Below are 18943 nucleotides of genomic sequence, written 5' to 3' on the forward strand. Positions count from 1 at the left end.
CATTTAACTGAACGATAATGGATGATTGCGTCGCAGGCTGCACTCCCACGCAGGCACAGCGTGACGAGCATTTACCTCACAGCTGCGCATGCTTACCTCGCTCACAATGTCACTGTTTGTTGTCTTGCCCAGTTCTTCTCCGCTGGTGGCTGGCACTGAGCTTGAAAGCAAGCAAGCCTCAAGTCGACCTGACCTCGAGTTGAGACTGAGAAATTAGAGAATGAAGGAGTCAGCCCAGCCAGGAGGTAAAGAAGTGAGCGATTAAGGGCAACTGTCTGAACTTCCAACTGCCCCTGCCTGCCTAGAAAAGTTATACCCACCAGTCTAGCCCAGCCTAGAAAACATTAGCGGCTCCCGGGACCCTGCTTCCAGCTGGGCTAGAAACATTGCATTGATTACAAAGGCCTAAAAGTCATCTTAGAAAGCTTTCCGCTGAGATATGACTCAGAGTCCCACACTCAAATAAAAAATGGCTTTATTGTGCACAGGTCTGGAAAAGACAGGTCAAATGTCGATCAATGATGTCATCACATTCAGGGGGAAAAAAACTCCCAGAATACTTTACTCTGAGTTTGCAATCCTACAAACCAGAGAGGTCATTTTACAGACATTCTTCATACCAATGATTTTCTTGAGCATATATTGGGACTTTGTAGATTTTGGACTATGTGCTGACTGCTCTGGTCAGAAAGGATGTCCCAAGGAGGAGGAGTCCTTTCTGTTTCCACAGGATCTGGGGAACATCCCATGAATACCTTGATTCACACCTGGAATTTACACATTATCGTCATACTGCAGGTGGATTATTTTCTGTTTCAAGGAAAAATCTCACCCTTAGATTTCGGTCTCAAACTTCCACCAGCCATGTGGTCAACTTCACAAGTTGTATGGGACTTTACACCACACCTGCCACCTTATTGAAAAGCATATTTTGATCTTGCGGAGTCATTGCCTCGTAACTGGACAACTCCAGAGTGAAAGTAGCATTGCCTGAAGTCAAAGTGCGAAGTGCAGTTGAGTAACCCTGCAACCAATTCACAAAGAAGTTTTGATCCATCAGAAAATGTATATCATTAAAAGGGTTGGGAAATCTAAGAATGGGCTATAGAACACAAAAATAATTTATAATGTTAACATAATTCTTCAATCAAAAATAATGTTCATCTTAAAATGATTTGTCACAATTCCATCATTTCATAATTTGAACAGTCTTATACAATGAATCACAAATATATTTGAAGTTGACATTTAGTAATTATGAGTGTGAAATCTCTTTGAATTTAGCAGTATACTATGAGGTAAAAATTTGTGCGCACTGCTCGGGTGGAACAAACTGGGTGCAAGGAGCTATCCCTGTCCAGAAACAGGTAGGCCTAATTCTAAAGAGTTACATACGCCTACACACCTACCCAGGCAGCTTGCTGGTAGCGGCCCTCAGGTAGGTTTCAGAAGGGGTGTGTATGGTGCATGTTGAAGGCTTACGTCTTACTGACGTATGTGTATCCAGCACATAAACCGAAAGAGCTAGAAGGTTGTATGGGTCTGCTGTAAACGTGAACAGATAACAAGCAACAGTTTAAGGGATGCAATCTTGAGCCATCTATTAAATATACAGTACTGTTGGGTAGACTTTCTTTGTCAGATTACTTGCTGTTTTTTTTTACCTGCAGATCAGATGGATATCAGGCTTAGAGTGGAATCTGGTTTTCACAAGCAGCCAGGAATGTTGAGCTGCAACTGAGTCGGAGGACATCCTGCAATGTTAAATAGGATAACCGCCCTTGCAGCCACCTAATGCAGGTTGGGTGCTACCCAACTTTAATTGCTCAGAAGATTGGTTTTGTGAACCCCCCCTGCCCCACATTGGGTTTCTTTCCAGTTCACTTCTGCTTGCCATATTTCCCCTGCCTTGACGAAGGCTGACAAATATTGAAAATCAATTTTGAAGTTTGATAAAGGTTAAAACCATACCTTCTCCACACACACCCCTCTTACCTTTAAATGTACCTATCCTTTTAATTTGGATCTGTTGGCCAGATTTTCCCTTTTCTCCATTAGGGTTGTTATTTTACAGAAGGTCAAAGCTGTGCAGACAGCTATGAATAAATTATTCAAATAAACTAACAATGGAAAATTGAGGAAACCAGTTCACTGCACTGCTGATGAACCAGCTTGTGCTCCAACAAGGTAGTATAAAATCCTCAATTGTACTGAAAATCTCCTTTAGTTTTGTTTACATATGGCTCATATGTCCAGATAAAAGTCGTTCTTCAAGCTTGACATTGCAAGACTGTTACCTTCAGGAGCAAATCAGAATGTCATTGAAAAATACTCAAGGAAACTATCTCACAGGAGTCCATCAGAAAACAAATTTTTAACATCAAATTCACTTTTAGTTTGCTTATGCTGTTCAGAACTATCAAGAACAATTGACACTTCTCTTCATTGCAACTGCTGAGCTTACAGTGTAAAAATTCTGGTCCAACCTTCCATAAATCCCTTCAAATGCTCAGTTGGAGGTGGAGCTGAATTGCTGTTTGGTATTCATAGCTTACCATCATTTCTGCGAGTGGAGCAGAAGCCAGTGCGACTCGGCTGTCCTGCCGGTTTTGAATTTCTCGGATCCTTCCTCTTCGCTGAGCCAAATCTGCCAGCACCACACTGAGGTAATCCTCATCCACTGTGATTTCCAGGCTCATCACAGGTTCCAGCACCTGGCTTCGAGCTTGTTTCAATGCCTAAACATAAAGGAACAGTGTAATTTTGACCAATAGTAAATTCAGGCTTTGGAATTGAAAAAACATCTAGAATTTGATTATTATGCTTCATTTTTTTTAATCCAGATCATGTTGTACAGTTTTAGTGAGGAGATTATGTCACCCAATAGACCTGCAGTCAAACAAAAATGTAAATATTCATAAACTATAAAAAATCTAGCCTGGTTACACTGGTGAAGTAAAGATTAAATAACATGACAGAGAAAACTCCTGCCTCAATGTTAATTGCCTTTGGATCTCAATTTACACTAAACTCAAAACCTTGAAGGTTGTTTTTAATTGACTGCAATTTAATGCAATTAGTCATCAACAACAATTTGTATTTATATATCACCATTTGGGTAGAACATATTCCAAGGTCCTTCATTGAGGTTTGAGTGGAAAGGGATGTTGAGTCAAAGTAAGAAAGGCTAGAAGGGGCAACCAAAAGCTCTGTCAAAGAGGTGGCTTTTAAGATGGGGGGTAGGGAAGGAGTCTTAAATGAGTAGAAGGAGGTGAAGGGAAAGCAGGGCGTAGGTTGAAAGTTCCAGATACCGGTATGAAGGAAGCTGAGGGCATGGCTGTCAATGGTGACAAAAGTGAGGGAGGGAAGTAAAGGAGGCTGGAGTCAAATGAACATAGAGTTTGGAGGATGGTTTTACATCTAGAGGAAGTTATAGAGATAGGGAGGTCATGATATAAATAACAGGATCATAATTTTAAATTTTAGGAGGACCAGAAGTCAACTTAGGTCAGATGAGCAGAATTTAATGAGCATAAATTATGAGGTACAGTTTGGAAATAAAGCTCTATTGTTTGGAGCTATTCATTATTATTCTAAATTACATTTAGCTTCAAATTTATTTTGTTGGACTATAATCTTTCATAGCAGATTACGTCAGAAGCCCAGCTATTAGTCAGATTTGCCTGTTTAGATTTTTAAATCTTTTGCGAGGCAAGTTGTTGAAAGTGTGAGCTGATAATGACGCTACAAAGGGAAACAGGGCATCTGGGACCTGGGTGAACAGGGCAAACAACTGTGTATCTCCTTAACAAATCAGGCTGAAGGATTAAGAAATTAACAGCACACGGACAGAGAAAGGAAGTGTCAGTTAGAGGGGGTGAATTCAATGTCCAATCAGGTATAGAAAAAGAAATGGAGTGGGCAAGAAAAATTGGATTAAGAGAAGAAAAGGGGGGCAATAAGGATAAGTAACAGAAGATATCATTTTAGATGTTACATTTTTAAAACCTGACAAAAAAATAATTAAAACCTGAAGTACTAATGGGAACATCTTCTCCACGTCCACTCTATCCAGGCCTTTCAGTATTCTGTAAGTAAGTTTCAATCAGATCCCCCCTCATCCTTCTAAATTCCATTGAGTATAGACCCGGAGTCCTCAAATGTTCCTCATATGTTAAGCCTTTCATTCCTGGGATCATTCTCGTGAACCTCCTCTGGACCCTCTCCAGGGCCAGAACATCCTTCCTGAGATATGGGGCCCAAAATTGCTCACAATATTTTAAATGTGGTCTGACCAGAGCCTTATAAAGCCTCAGCAGCATATCCCTGCTTTTACATTCTAGTCCTCTCAAAATAAATGCCAACATTGCATTTGCCTTCCTAACTACTGACTCAACCTGCAAGTTAACCTTAAGAGAATCCTGGACTAGGACTCCCAAGTCCCTTTGCACTCCAGATTTCTGAATTCTCTCCCCAATTATAAACTAGTCTATGCCTCTATTCTTCCTACCAAACTGCATGACCTCACACTTCCCCATGTTGTATTCCATCTGCCACTTCTTTGCCCATTCTCCTAACCTGTCCAAATCCTTCTGCAGCCTCCCCGCCTCCTCAATACTACCTGTCCCTCCACCAATCTGGCCCCTTGTAAACGCTACCACAAGAATGAATGAGAAGTAAAATCAATAAACTGAATTCAGATTTTTAAATAACAAATATAAACACAGACTGTTTCCAGCAACAATTGACTATAGGCTCACTTTTAAAATCAGAAATTGGGAAATGGTTTGCTCACGGCTAAATCTCCTTCAGTCAGGAAATCAGAGTGTGTTGGGTAACTGCTTTGTAAGGAGCCAGTCAGGAAATACCTTGATGTTCATATCCTTTGATATACTTACCATGCTTTACTTTTTTTTTCCTCAATAGCAATCTATTTCCCCCGAGGTGGGCATGGAATTTTTTTTTAAACTTTCATGGATTGTCAGATTATATATCTGGAACACCTCTTCAGGAGATTCCATCTTCCATCAGTACTTTATTTGTGTTAGCTTTGTTTTTACTTTTCTCTTCCTTTTTTCTGCTGTATCTGTCAGACATATACCCACAATAGAAGGGTAAATTCAATAATCTCACACTCCTCGTGGGGAGTTGCACTTGAAGGCAGTCTGAGTGAAAGAACTTTATTTTAATTCATTCTTGGAATGTGGGCATCACAGCATGGCCAGCATTTATTGCTGATCTCTAGTTACCCTGGATCATCTGGGGAGGGGATGTGGGGGTGGGGTGGGCATGGGCACCACCCTTGAACTGGTGCAAGTGGTTTGATACAATTGAATGCCTTGATAGATAACTCCTGAGGGCCGGTGTTGTTGTGGAACTGGCATCACATATATAGATCAAACTGGGTAAGGACAGCAAGTTTCCTTCCCTAAAAAGCTGGGTTTTTACCCAGCTGTCACGATCTGACAGCTTATGGACACCCTTACTGATACCAGCTTTTTAATCAGGGTTACAATGTGAGAGCCCAAATTGCAGATCAGGCTACCCTTGAACATGATGCTTTGCTGGGACTGCAAGATCCGTGAGCTTATCCCATTAGGTCTTCATTTGCTTTTTGGTTGATTTTTTGCATTGGCTGTTTGATAATGAGCTTCTAAATTAAACAAATGATCTCCTTCCATGTTGGAAGCACTGGCTAGTTTAGTTACAGCTACTCATACCCAACACAAATGGATAGAGATGATTGAGCCAAATAACATGGAGTCTTTGTAAGCAGATCAGAAAAATAAAGCAGGATGAATGCAGTTTCATTGCCATCAAGTTTTCAAGCTCCTTCTTACATTCAAGGCTTTGTGAAAACTGCAGGATTTTAAAGTTCCTATTTTAGCAATGTATTAGAGCCTCAGCATACTGCGTCACAAAGCAACAGGATGTGGTTCACCCATGATCATCAGTGTGTTAAAGTCAAATATGAGGAAGTGGTCAGAAAAAGCAAAGGCCTTTCTTACAGGGAGAAAACAGGGGCAAGTTATTCCACCCATGTGCCCCTTTGCAGCTGATTTCACAGTGGCACTGGGAGAAGCCTGGCAGTAGGTTGCTCCTCAGGAAAATGTGCTTCTTCAAAAGGAGGGAACAAGATCTTTTCTCCCTACCTGTTAGACCTCAAATAGAAGTGTGCTGTTTGCAACCAAATTTGTGTTGACATTAGCAGAGCTCCAGTGAAAAAATAACTAGATGCACGGTACACACTAGTGAAAGTGGAAAATTCAGCACAATGCACTCACTCATCTAATGGTAAGTTGTGCTGCCCACTACACTTGACATGAGGAGCCCTGGTATCTACTCGTTCACCAAATGAGGATTCAAACCCATGCTTTTCAGTTGTCTGAAGACTAGCCAGTGACTATGCTCCTTAGGTGGTTTAGAATACAGTGGGCACAGCAAAAGTTATGAGTCCTGAAAACCTTCAAGCTGTCACAACAGGTCTGCCTTTCCTTAGCCAAGCTGCTCCAGTACACCTATGATGCTAGCATCTACGCAACAATGTGGAAAATTCTCCAGTTACGTCCAATCCAAAAAAAATAAATTATTGTCCTATCAGCTGTTTCAGAAAAGATCTTCTCTCCATCATAACACCAGGAGTGCATATTCTGCTGTTGATTTGTGTCAGCTTCATTCACAATTCCTCTTACAATAAAGCAGCCAGTGTAAACCTATAGCAGGGGCTTGGATAACTTTCAGATTTGGGCTGACAAGTGGCAAGCAACTAAGTATCAGGTAATGACCAGCACAAACAAGGAAAAAACCAGCCATCTCCCCCTAACCTTCAACAGGATGATCATTGCTGAGTTTCCTATCGCCATGGAGGTTGGGGGCAGGGGACTGGTCTCTATTTATTAACAACTGCATAGAAACTGGGTACTTCACAATGATTGCTTCATCTCCTAACTCTCAAAACCTCACCACCATATAAAAGGCTCAAAGTCAGGAGTGTGACAAATGACTCACCACTAATCCAGATGGGTTCAACTGCTATAAGCAAGAAGCTTGACACCAACCTGAAGAGAGCAGTTTTCTCTGTTCAATGCTCCTGCCACTCAACTGAATAGACACCTCTTCCATCACCAGTGGCTGTACCTTACTGTGTCTACTGGATGAACGGTAACAAGTCGTCAAGGTTAAATAGCGCTTCCCTTTCTTAGGCCACCACCAACCAAAAAGGACAAGAGCAGCAATGTGGTGGGAACACCATCATATCCACATTCCCTTCCTCAAGGTCTAACTCAAAAGCCTTTTTCAGTTTGTCCTCAGTTCTCCATGGTAAACTCTCCATTTTCCATTCTTCCTCTCGGGCTCAATGTACCAGTTTATTTTCCTCCTAACATAAAGTGCTTTGAGATGCCCTTCAGCACATCAGAAGTACTGAAAACTATGGCTGATGTTTACCACTACAACACTTGTTTGTCATTCTGCTCCAGGCTCAGTACAGATTCTTATTTAACAGATTTTCAGTAAAACATCAAAGATTCAGTGCAAATTCAGTGAGTATTAATGCAATTGCACCATCAATGGCTCAATACTACAGCTGTGCACCAAGACCACCACTAGAATGAATAATGGAGATAACAGAAATCCTGGAGCACTTCCAAGGCATCAATTTAATTTCAGAGTACAGATAGCCAATATTAATTACCCTTCCGGATTATGATGTTCTTTGAACATTTCAATCAGATTATAACCCTGTAAACACGCAGCTATCTGACACCGTCTGCAAAAACAGCTGTGTGTTACAGTGACAGTATTTAGGATGGATTTCCCAAGGCCTTACCTTCTGCACGCCACGTGACACACATGCTGAAATCATTGCCATGGATGTTCCAGGATGTACACTTAGAGACTCCAGTGCAACCACCACATCCTGAACGGGGAATCTCAACAGCGGGCCTACAACAGAAAGAGGCAAATGGATTTAATTGCCATTCGTTCCGGGCTTCATATTTTGTGACTTACAGAATGTGGAGAGTTCATCAGCTATGTAAATAAGTGAAATAAATCTAACAGTAATGAATACACTTCAATGATAAAGATTAGACATATAATTTGGCACCTTGCAGACACGAGTTTCTGATTCCATTTTCTACAGCATGCAGTGTTTCTTTAGAAAGTTGCTCAATTAGCTGATCTGAAATCTCAATGAGAGGCGTTGACATTGTCCCTTCTCCAAGCCATGGATGGACAGAAAGCTCAGCCGTTACCAGGTTACGTTTCTCCCCTACTGTTCTGTCCAGTGTATCTAAAGAAAGAAGCAACTTGCATTAGAGTGTTCATATAGTCCTCAGATATGTAGTCATTTGTTTAGAAGTTAACAGGGTAACCAACGTGCGCACAGCCAAGTCCCATAAAGACAAATGAAATAAATGACCAGATTATCTGTTTAAGTGATGTTAGTTGTGATGTATTGTTGGCCAGGACAGTGTGAGAACTTCCATGCTCTTCTTCAAATAGTGCTATGGGTTGATTTACAACAATTTGAGCAGGAGGATGGGGCTATGGTTTAATGCCTAATACAAAAGACAGCACCTTTAAAATGGACTGTACTGAAGTGTCAGCCTGGATTATGTGCTCAAATCTCTGAAATGGGGCTTAAACCAATATACTGGTATTCTTTGAAATTATTTTGATTGAAATTTGTTGTGATTTCATGTGACTTTCTTTGTAGTTGTTGCAACTGGTTTAATCTTTGGCCTCTACACTGGAAAGACGAAGATCAACATTTTCTGTACATTGCAGAATCCCAATGAATCCCTGCCAAGCTGCAACTTCTGTCGGTGCAAAGATGGGCACTGGATTCTGGGATGATATTCCATAGACAGGTTCATTTGTATTTGGCGGTCAGCTCCACAGCCTCTGCTAGCCAGTCCACTTGGCTGTAGAATGGAATTGATTGCAGCACAGTCAATCCAACTCTTTAAATTTCCCTCCGCCCAGAGCAATGCTGTATGCTAGAAACAAGCAGGTATCCTTTGCAGCTAATATGATTAAGGAAATTTATTGTGTGGTGTGTTATTATTACTTATGAGCAATTATAATATACCTGCCTATTTCTGGGTGGATGTATTATACAGCTGATTACACTTCTGGTGGGAAATACTAGAAGCAACAGGGCTATGTGAGCAGTCAATGTGGAGCAGCATTTGAAAAGGACTCTGCTTCTATCTGGGAACTGGTGTGATTTTAATGGAAAATGTGAACCAAAATATATCACAATGGGAATGTCTTCAATGGCATTAAATAGATTGAATATTAAAGCGCATTAAGAACTTACCACTTGAACTAGCAGACTGCATTATAGTTTCTCTGTAGGCCACTTGGAGGGGTCCGAGATATGCCTCAATTCCATACTCTCTCTTGATTCGATCGTGGATTACCTCAATGTGCAACTCACCCATTCCACATAAGATAGTCTATCAAAGCAGATAACAGTCAACTGATATTTTGGGGAGTAAATTGAGTTAATTTAACTGAATGGCAAACAGGCTTGAGGGGCTGATTGGTTTATTCCTGTTCCTATGTTCTTACTATTAATTAATTTGTATTTTTATCGAGTAAAATAAAGATAGTTCACTACTGTTCTGTGTATTCAACTATCTAGACAATATTCTTCATTTTACATTATACTGTAAATGGTTTTATGCACTAATCTATCCATCACCATCCCCACAAAAATAGCCTTTCCATATTAAACTAAGTAGCACTTCTGATTGTGAAGAAAAAGTGCAAGTGCAAATGGTGGAGATGATGAAAGGGAGTACAGTGTGATGCAGAATGCACTGAAGTGTCAACTTGCTGTATTATGGATTGATTGCAAGCTTCTCAAAAGGAAATGGTTCACAGATAGAGAGATTCAGTCAATGAGGACATTTTTTGTTCCTCTGCATTGCTAATTTAAATAGCAAGGCTGTAAAAAGGATCTCTGATACCATAATATTTCAGCACAGTGATCGTACAGGACATCAGCTGTGCACCATGTCTTTGTTGTAGCTGGAATTCCAATCGGATCTCTAATTGGTTACCCATACATAAAAATTTGATCAAATGAAGTTAACCTGTTATCTACAGAAGTACCACAAATACAGCCTCCAAGTTTCAAAAAGATAAGCACAACATCACATGGTAAAGCAAAAAGGTATAATCAGTGAGCACAAGGTTATACATCACCTGACCAGAATCCGGGTCAATCTTCACCTTTAAACTGGGATCTTCCCGCTGGAGGCAGGTAAGAGCATAGTCCAGATCTATATGCAAAAACAAGTTACAGCAAATATTGTAAGAATCTGCAAAATGTAGTCTCATTACTTGGATATTAATAATACACATTGTAATGTACTGCACCTGGTTGTTTCGCCATAGATGGTGGCTCAATTGTGCAAAAGAAGACTGGCTCTGGAATCTCAACTGTAGCCAACACTGGATTTTCCTGCTCTTTGTGTTTTTTCCCAGATTCCTTCCCTGCTCGGCAGGCTGCAGCTGCTGCTGATGACTTTGATGAAACTATTGTGTCACCAGTTGCTGTCTGAGAACAATGAAAAAATATTTCAAATATTCACGTTTCGTTGTGTGGTCAGGATCTAACCAGGGTTTTGGGGATTGTCTATTCTCCCAAAGTATGCTGCTTGAGTCTGTGGTTTCTCAAACCCATTACTTTTTATTTACAGCAAGTGTTTACACATCTGGACCTCTATGCCAGGTTGGACCTTCTCCTCCTCTCAGATCTTAGTCATGTGATCTGTTGTCATTATTACATCAGCATCTTGAATGCTTCTGATGTTAACCCTTTACTCTACATTCACATTCTGTGAACTCTACTTGTGATAGTCTTCTGTATGCAACTTTGCACAGAACCATTGCTGGCAACTTTGGTGCCTCCCCATTGGTATCCAAACCTTTGCTGATTTAATCTGATAACTGGTGTCAACTGACATCAGTGGAAAAGCTCATTATAGCAAGGGAAACTGTGAAATGACAATCTCCATAGGTCTGTAAACAATTATGAAATGAAGGTAAATTTACAAGTTACTGTGTATAAGATGTTAACCTGGGCCAAGTATATACAGGTTTGCCTGGAATTTTTATGAGGATTCTGATCTCACACTTCAAAAATCAATGGGAAACCCCCAAAAAATGCGTCAATGACTGCTTCTGCTGTTTCTCCAGGGTTCCCACCAAGGTTACAGCAGGAGATAGGGATCCCCTGTGGAAACTGCACCCTATTATATTTAGCTTTCTCCCCCATTTCAACATTTGTACAGGAAAAACACTAACTCAGACTTCACTTTCCTTCCAAAACAGTTCATCACCCACCAAACATGAGACAGAATTTAAGACACCTTCATGTCCGTGACTATTTATTCTTTTCTTGGGTGATATTCAGAGTGAGTAATACTGAGGAGTGAGCTAGGAACCAAAAACAAGAACAAGGCATAACAACTCACTGGGCAGAATTTTATATTCCACTTCTGGCGGGTTTGTAGGTGGGGGGTGGCTGTAAAATTTTTCGGATGGCCTTCCCACCAGGTTCCTGTCCACCCTGACCTTTCTGCAATTTTCTGCTGTGACAGGCAAGGTCTAGGCCAGCATGCCCACCCTTGCCCCAGTTGAGGGCTTTAAGTGGCCAATTATTGACCACTTAAGGGCTGTTTCCCACCCAGTCCCAATTTTCAGTCTCTGACGGGAGGAGTTCAGGAGCAGGGGGAAGCCCAAAAAGGAACTCTGTTCAGGCCTCAGGCCGGGGGAACAGCAGCTCCACCAGCAGCCTCCTATTAACATAAGGTGCACCCCCCCTCCCCTGACACCAGTGCACCCTCCACCCAGTCTCTCCACCAACAACCCCGCCCTCCCCTCTGCCCGTCCCCTGGGCTTCCCCTCCCATCCCACCCTGAGACCCCCACACTTAGCTGGTCTTGGACTCCTGAGATTTAGGCTCTGGAGGCTGCATGCAGTCCCAGTCCTGCTCACTGCAACTTCTGACATTGTAGGACCTACGGAGCTGCCAGCCAATCAGATTGGCCAACAGCTCTCTGAGGCAGGACTTCTTCCTAAGTGAGGGGCGGAAGTCTCGCCTCCAGAAATGCTAGGGAATCGAGGGTCTAGTGAGAAGGAGGAATTAAAGGAAATTAGTATCATTTAAAAAACAGTGCTGGAAAAATTAACGGGACCGAAAGCCAATAAATCCCCAGGGCCTGATTATCTACATCCAGAAGTGGCCATGGAAATAGTGGATGCGTTGGTTGCCATCTTCCAAAATTCTGTAGATTCTGGAACAGTCCCGGCAGATTGGAGGGTGCCCCACTATTTAAAGAAGGAGGGAGGGAGAAAGCAGGGAATTACAGGCCAGTTGGCCTAACATCAGTGGTAAGGCAAATGCTAGAGTCTATTATAAAGGATGTGATAACAGAACACTTAGAAAATATCAATGGGATTAGACAAAGTCAACATGGAATTATGAAAGGGAAATCATGTTTGACAAACCTATGGAGCTTTTTGAGGACATAACTAATAGAATAGATAAGGGAGAACCAGTGGATGTGGTGTATTTGGATTTTTAGAAAGCTTTTGATAAAGTTCCACATAAAAGGTTAGTGCGCAAAATTAAAGCACATGGGATTAAGGGTAATATATTGGCAAGGATTGATAATTGATTAGCAGGCAGGAAACAAAGAGTAGGAATGAATCGGTCTTTTTCGAAATGGCAGGCAGTGAGTAGTGGGATACCGCAGGGATCACTGCTTGGGCCCCAGCTATTCACAACATATATCAATAATTTGGATGAGAGAACCAAATGTAATATTTTCAAGTTTGCTGATGACACAAAACTAGGTGGAAATGTGAGTGGTGAGGAGAATGTTAAGAGGCTTCAAGACAATTTAGACAAGTTGAGCGAGTGGGAAAATACATGGCAGGTGCAGTACAGCGTGGATAAGTGTGAAGTTATCCACTTTGGTAGGAAAAACAGAACGGCAGAGTATTATTTGAATGGTGATAGATTGTGAACTGTTGATGTACAAGGGACCTGGATGTCCTTGTACACCAATCACTGAAAGCAAGTATGCAGGTAAAGCAAGCAGTTAAGAAGGCAAATGGTATGATGGCCTTCATTGCAAGAGGACTTGAGTACAGGAGCAAGAATGTCTTACTGCAGTTATACAGGGCCTTGGTGAGACCACACCTGGAGTACTGTGTGCACTTTTGATCCTCTTACCAAAGAAAGGATTTACTTGCCATAGAGGGAGTGCAGTGAAGGTTCACCAGACGGATTCCCAGGACGGCAGGGTTGTCGTATGAGGAGAGATTGGGTTGACTAGGCCTGTATTCACTGGAGTTTAGAAGAATGAGTGGGGATCTCATTGAAACGTATAAAATTCTGAGAGGGCTGGACAGACTGGATGTAGGGATGATGTTTCCTCTGGCTGGGGGATCTAGAACAATCTCAGGATACAGGGTAGACCATTTAGGACTGAGGTGAGGAGAAACTTCTTCACTCAGAGGGTGGTGAACCTGTGGAATTCTCCACCACAGGAGGCTGTGGAGGCCAAGTCACTGAATAAGTTAAAGAAGGAAATAGGCAGATTTCTAGACTCTAAAGGCGTCAAGGGGTATGGGGAGAGAGCGGGAGTATGGCACTGAAATAGAGTATCAGCCATGATCATACTGAATGGTAGAGCAGGATCAAAGGGCCGAATGACCTACTCCTGCTTCTGTTTCCTATGGGCAGAGTTTTCTGCCTGTCGGGCGGGCGTGCCCAACCCAATCTCCAGCGGGCGGGGAGACGATCCCTGCCGGAGAAGCGGGCCACGCCGCCATTTTACCTGAGCGGACCAATTAAGGCCCGCCCAGCGTGACGTCCAGCAAGAAGTGCTATGCGCTTCCTGTGCGGGCGGGGTGGGGGGGGGGGGGATTCTCCAAAAGCTAGAGTGCGCTTTTACACGCATGTGCATGAAAGTGCGCACATCTCCCTGAGGCTAAGTGCCGCCTCAGGGAGATCGCTTACACTTTTAAAAATATTAAAAATAGAAAAAATAAATTCCCTAACATGTACCCCTCATGTGACAATGTCACATGAGTTGGGATATGTTCATAATTAACGTAATATCTTTATTAAAAATTTTAAAACCCTGCATGAAACCTTATCCCGCCTGTGGATGAGGTTTCATGTTTAATCTAAAGCTAAAGAGAAAGCATACAATGCAGCAAAGAGCTGTGGGGAACCAGGGGATTGGGAAGCCTACAAAGACCAACAGAGGACAACTAAAAAAGAAATAAGGAGGGAGAAGATTAAATATGAGGGTAAACTAGCCAGTAATAGAAAAGAAGATTGCAAGTTTTTTTTAGATATATAAAGGGTAAGAGAGAGGCAAAAATGGACATTAGGCCGCTGGAAAATGACGCTGGAGAAATAGTACTGAGGAACAAAGAAATGGCGGAGGAACTGAATAAGTACTTTGCGTCAGTCTTCATGGTGGAAGACACGAGTAACACCCCAAAGTTCAAGAGAGTCGGGGGGGTGGGGTGTAGAGGTGAGTATGGTGGCCATTACCAAGGAGAAGGTGCTAGGAAAATTGAAAGGTCAGAAGGTGGATAAATCACTTGGGCCAGATGGATTACACCCCAGCGTTCTGAAGGAGATAGCTGAAGAGATAGTGGAGGCGTTAGTAGTGATCTTTCAGGAATCACTCGAGTCAGGGTCCCAGAGGACTGGAAAATCGTTAATGTAACGCCCCTGTTTAAGAAGGGAGTGAGGCAAAAGACGGGAAATTACAGGCCGATTAGGCTGATCTCGGTCGTTGGTAAGATTTTAGAGCCCATTATTAAGGATCAGATTTCAGAACACTTAGAAGTGCATGATAAAATAGGGCAAAGTCAGCATGGTTTCATCAAGGGGAGGTCATGCCTGACAAATCTGTTAGAATTCTTTGAGGAGGTAACGAGTAGGTTAGACAAAGGAGAGCCAATGGACGTTGGACTTCCAGAAGGCCTTTGACAAGATGCCGCACAGGAGGCTGCTCAGTAAGATAAGAGCCCATGGTGTTAGAGGCAAGGTACTAGCATGGATAGAAGATTGGCTGTCTGGCAGGAGGCAGAGAGTGGGGATAAGGGAGTCCTTCTCAGGATGACTAGTGGAGTTCCACAGGGGTCAATGTTGGGACCATAACTTTTCACCTTACACATTAATGATCTAGATGAAGGAACTGCTAAGTTTGCAGATGATACAAAGATAGGTGGAGGGACAGGTAGTATTGAGGAGGCGGGGAGGCTGCAGAAGGATTTAGACAGGTTAGGAGAATGGGCAAAGAAGTGGCAGATGGAATACAACGTGGGTAAGTGTGAGGTCATGCACTTTGGTAGGAAGAATATAGGCATAGACTATTTTCTAAATGGGGAGAGAATTCAGAAATCTGGAGTGCAAAGGGACTTGGGAGTCCTAGTCCAGGATTCTCTTAAGGTTAACTTGCAGGTTGAGTCGATAGTTAGGAAGGCAAATGCAATGTTGGCATTTATTTTGAAAGGACTAGAATATAACAGCAGGGATGTGCTGCTGAGGCTTTATAAGGCTCTGGCCAGACCACATTTAAAATATTGTGAGCAATTTTGGGCCCCATATCTCAGGAAGGATGTGCTGGCCCTGGAGAGGGTCCAGAGGAGGTTCACGAGAACGATCCCAGGAATGAAAGGCTTAACATATGAGGAAAGTTTGAGGACTCTGGGTCTATACTCGATGGAGTTTAGAAGGATGAGGGGGGACCTGATTGAAACTTACAGAATAGATACAGTGGTCATGGGGAAGATGTTTCCATTAGTAGGAGAGACTAGGACCCGAGGGCACAGCCTCAGAGTAAAGGGAAGACCTTTTACAACAGAGATGAGGAGAAACTTCTTGAGCCAGAGAGTGATGAATCTATGGAATTCATTCCCACAGAAGGCTGTGGAGGCCAGGTCATTGAGTGTATTTAAGACCGAGATAGATAGGTTCTTGATTGGTAAGGGAATCAAAGGTTATGGGGAGAAAGCAGGAGAATGGGGTTGAGAAACTTATCAGCCATGATTGAATGGCGGAGCAGACTCGTTGGGCAGAATGGCCTAATTTCTGCTCGTATGTCTTATGGTCTTATCTGTTTGCCGCCGGAGCTCCTGGCCTGCCTGCCAACCTTAAGGCTGGACGGGCAGGTACACTAAGTACTTTAATTGATCTGTCAATGGCCTCAATTGGCCATTGACAGGTCGGCGGGCCGGCAGCTGATTTTGCTGTGCCCCCGCCTTCCTGAAAATTTAAATGGGGCGGGATGACAGCAGGGGTTCTGTCCGATGTAACCGTGTGTCATTTTACACGTTGGCGAGTGGGCCCCGCCCCCTGCTCGCCAACGGCAAAATTCTGCTCTATGTTTCCAGCAAATTAACACTTACTGGAGTGTTAAATTGCTGCGGGGCAGGCAGAATTGGTGGGGATGTGTTCTCCATCAACTCCTCGGAAGGTGGGAAGGCAAACCCCGCCATCCTAAAAATTCTGGCCATTGTTCTGGCAGCCAAATATGATTTTTCATCCAGTTCTCAGAGCAGTATTAGCAATTATGTTATGGTCTGTGTTACCTCACTTTCAACATCCTCATCAACAGCAGTAGTAACAACACTTTTGTTTGCTATCACACCTGGCAACACACAGACTCAAATCTTGGAAAGCAAAATGCTTCAAGAAGCTAATCATTGTTACAGCAATTGTAAGTGTACAGTACATTGCTCCCACCTTTTTAAGTCCCACAGTGAGTGCAATATTTCCAGCCTGTAGTGCAGGGATCTCGATTTGCTGGTCAGCAAATGGCAATAAAAGGCGACTCATTCGTTCCCTGCATAGGCCAAACAAGCAATAATAATCTTGGTTAAAAAAAATGCTAGTTTTTCACAAAGCACCTTTGTGATTTAAAAGCTCATGTGCAGTTAATGGACCCAAAGTGCTCGCTATTTACAGATAAGTATTACAAGCAATGAAACATGATTGATGTACAACATAATTTGGCGGGGAGATGGAGGCGTAATGGTAATGTCACTGGACTAGTAATCCAGAAGCCCAGGCTACTTGCCTGGGGACATGGGCTCAAATCCCACCATGGCAGCTGGTGGAATTTAAATTCAATTGAAAGAATCTGGAATTGAAAGTGAGCCTCTGTAATGGTGACCATTAAATTAGCATCAATTGTCGTAAAAACCCATTTGGTTCAATAATGCCCTTTGGGAAATGAAATCTGCCATCCTTACCTGGTCTGGCTCCAGACCCACAGCAATGTGGTCGATTGTTAACTACCCTCCAAAATGGCCTAGCAGACCACTTAGTTCAGGGGTAATTAGGGATGGGCAACAAATGCTGGCCTTGCCAGCGCCACCCACATCTATGAAAGAATAAATTAGAAAAATACTGGATCAAGTTAATGTACAGAACATCTTCATGTTTGTCTTGCTCATCTATCTGATATTGAATGAACATAATGCCCCAATTTCCTGAGTTATGTCCTGAATTTTGGCCCAGGCCAGGCCGGAGTTAAATTCTGAAAAATCACCTCAACCTGTTGCGAACGTGCCTACTTCCTGTTTAATCAAGGAGGGTTGGGGGCTGACAACGCACTTGGTCCTGAGTCAGTAACTTAAATATGCTAACAAGGCCACGTACCTTAGATTTTTAACCGACCTTTAAATTTAGCAGGCGTGGGCCACGTTTCCTAGGTTCCAGGAAGCCTGGCAGCAGAAGGAGGATGAAAACAGTCTGATCCAGCTGATAAGTGTTTTTCAAGCAGTGATTGTGGGACAAGAGGAGTGACAGTGCTTCCCTTCCCTCTATGGCTACAAGCTAATCTGCATGATCAGCTGACCATCCCTCTCCTCCCCACCCCTGCAATCTGAAGCCCCCACCCCCACCATCCCCTCCACCAATCTCAAAGCCAACCTGTAATATGAAGACTGCTCTTAAATGGGGGCCTTAGTCTTTCCTCGGTTTAAAGTGCTGTATTTGTGCAGTTAACATTGTTCAAGTTTCAGTCTGGGTAACAGGGTGCTTATAAAAGACAAATGATTGATATAGTTTTTGAAATAGGCCCAGCCAAGGTCTCAGTTTGTATGTACTTAAAGCTTTGACGTCTGGTACAACCCTGTTTATATCTGTAAGACTTAAACATATTAATAGTTCAATTACATTTTTATTTAGAACCATTAAAAAAGAACTGCACTTATATAGCACCTTTCACAAAATCACATGGCAGTTTTACAAACTAACAAAGTCCTTTGGAAATGTAGTCACCATATTGTAGAGAAACAAAATAGTTAAATTGCCTGCTTTCTTATCTCAGTTGCATTACTTCTCAGTCAATGTCTATATTTTGTGGTTCAAGTTTGATACACAGAAGAAACACTGTCAGGCAGTACCACAGGTTTCCTGCAAGTTGTGGCCTCAGTACTAGCTGCTGCCAGTCCAACTAGAATCTTGCACAAACTAAAACTTTGATCAGAGTAGCTGTGCAAATCTATTTTCCTGTTAAGGTTTTGTTAACTTCAACTGAAATCCAATCTTGGAAGTGAATTTAGGCTAGGTCATTCAGCCCCACGACCCAGTTCTGCTATTTAATCAGTTCATGGTTGATCTGTATCTTAACTCAATTAACCTGTCTTGGCTTCATTTCCTGTACTTCCTAGATTGTAAATGTTCTTTTATATAATCTGTCAACTGGATCCAATAGCCTCCCTCAGTGCCATCAATTTCCTATGTTTCTGTGCATCTAACCTGTACTATAACTGAACTGGAAATGCTTGATGCTGCTACTGCATGTCAGAAAGTGAAAAATGTGTTCCCCAGCAGCAATCCCACTGAAGCACATCACAAAATATAAATTAAAATGATGCCAGAGCC

At 42.5% G+C, this 18943-nt stretch overlaps 1 protein-coding gene across 3 annotated transcripts in view; it reads right to left on the bottom strand.

The window, feature by feature from the left end:
* Positions 1-458: 458 nt before the first annotated feature.
* gfm2 (GTP dependent ribosome recycling factor mitochondrial 2) overlaps positions 459-18943 on the bottom strand; it is a 60522-nt gene continuing 42037 nt past the window's right edge. For all 3 annotated transcript variants that reach the window (XM_041186853.1, XM_041186852.1, XM_041186854.1), the window contains 8 exons: positions 16796-16895; positions 10393-10573; positions 10219-10295; positions 9326-9464; positions 8108-8293; positions 7829-7944; positions 2556-2738; positions 459-1024 (listed from right to left, as the gene is read on the bottom strand). In XM_041186853.1, coding sequence (XP_041042787.1) covers positions 896-1024; positions 2556-2738; positions 7829-7944; positions 8108-8293; positions 9326-9464; positions 10219-10295; positions 10393-10573; positions 16796-16895 — 1111 coding nt within the window. In that variant the 3' untranslated portion in view covers positions 459-895. The remainder of the gene's footprint in view (positions 1025-2555; positions 2739-7828; positions 7945-8107; positions 8294-9325; positions 9465-10218; positions 10296-10392; positions 10574-16795; positions 16896-18943) is intronic.

The sequence above is a fragment of the Carcharodon carcharias genome, chromosome 4 (assembly GCF_017639515.1).
Source record: "Carcharodon carcharias isolate sCarCar2 chromosome 4, sCarCar2.pri, whole genome shotgun sequence".
Lineage (NCBI taxonomy): Eukaryota > Metazoa > Chordata > Chondrichthyes > Lamniformes > Lamnidae > Carcharodon > Carcharodon carcharias.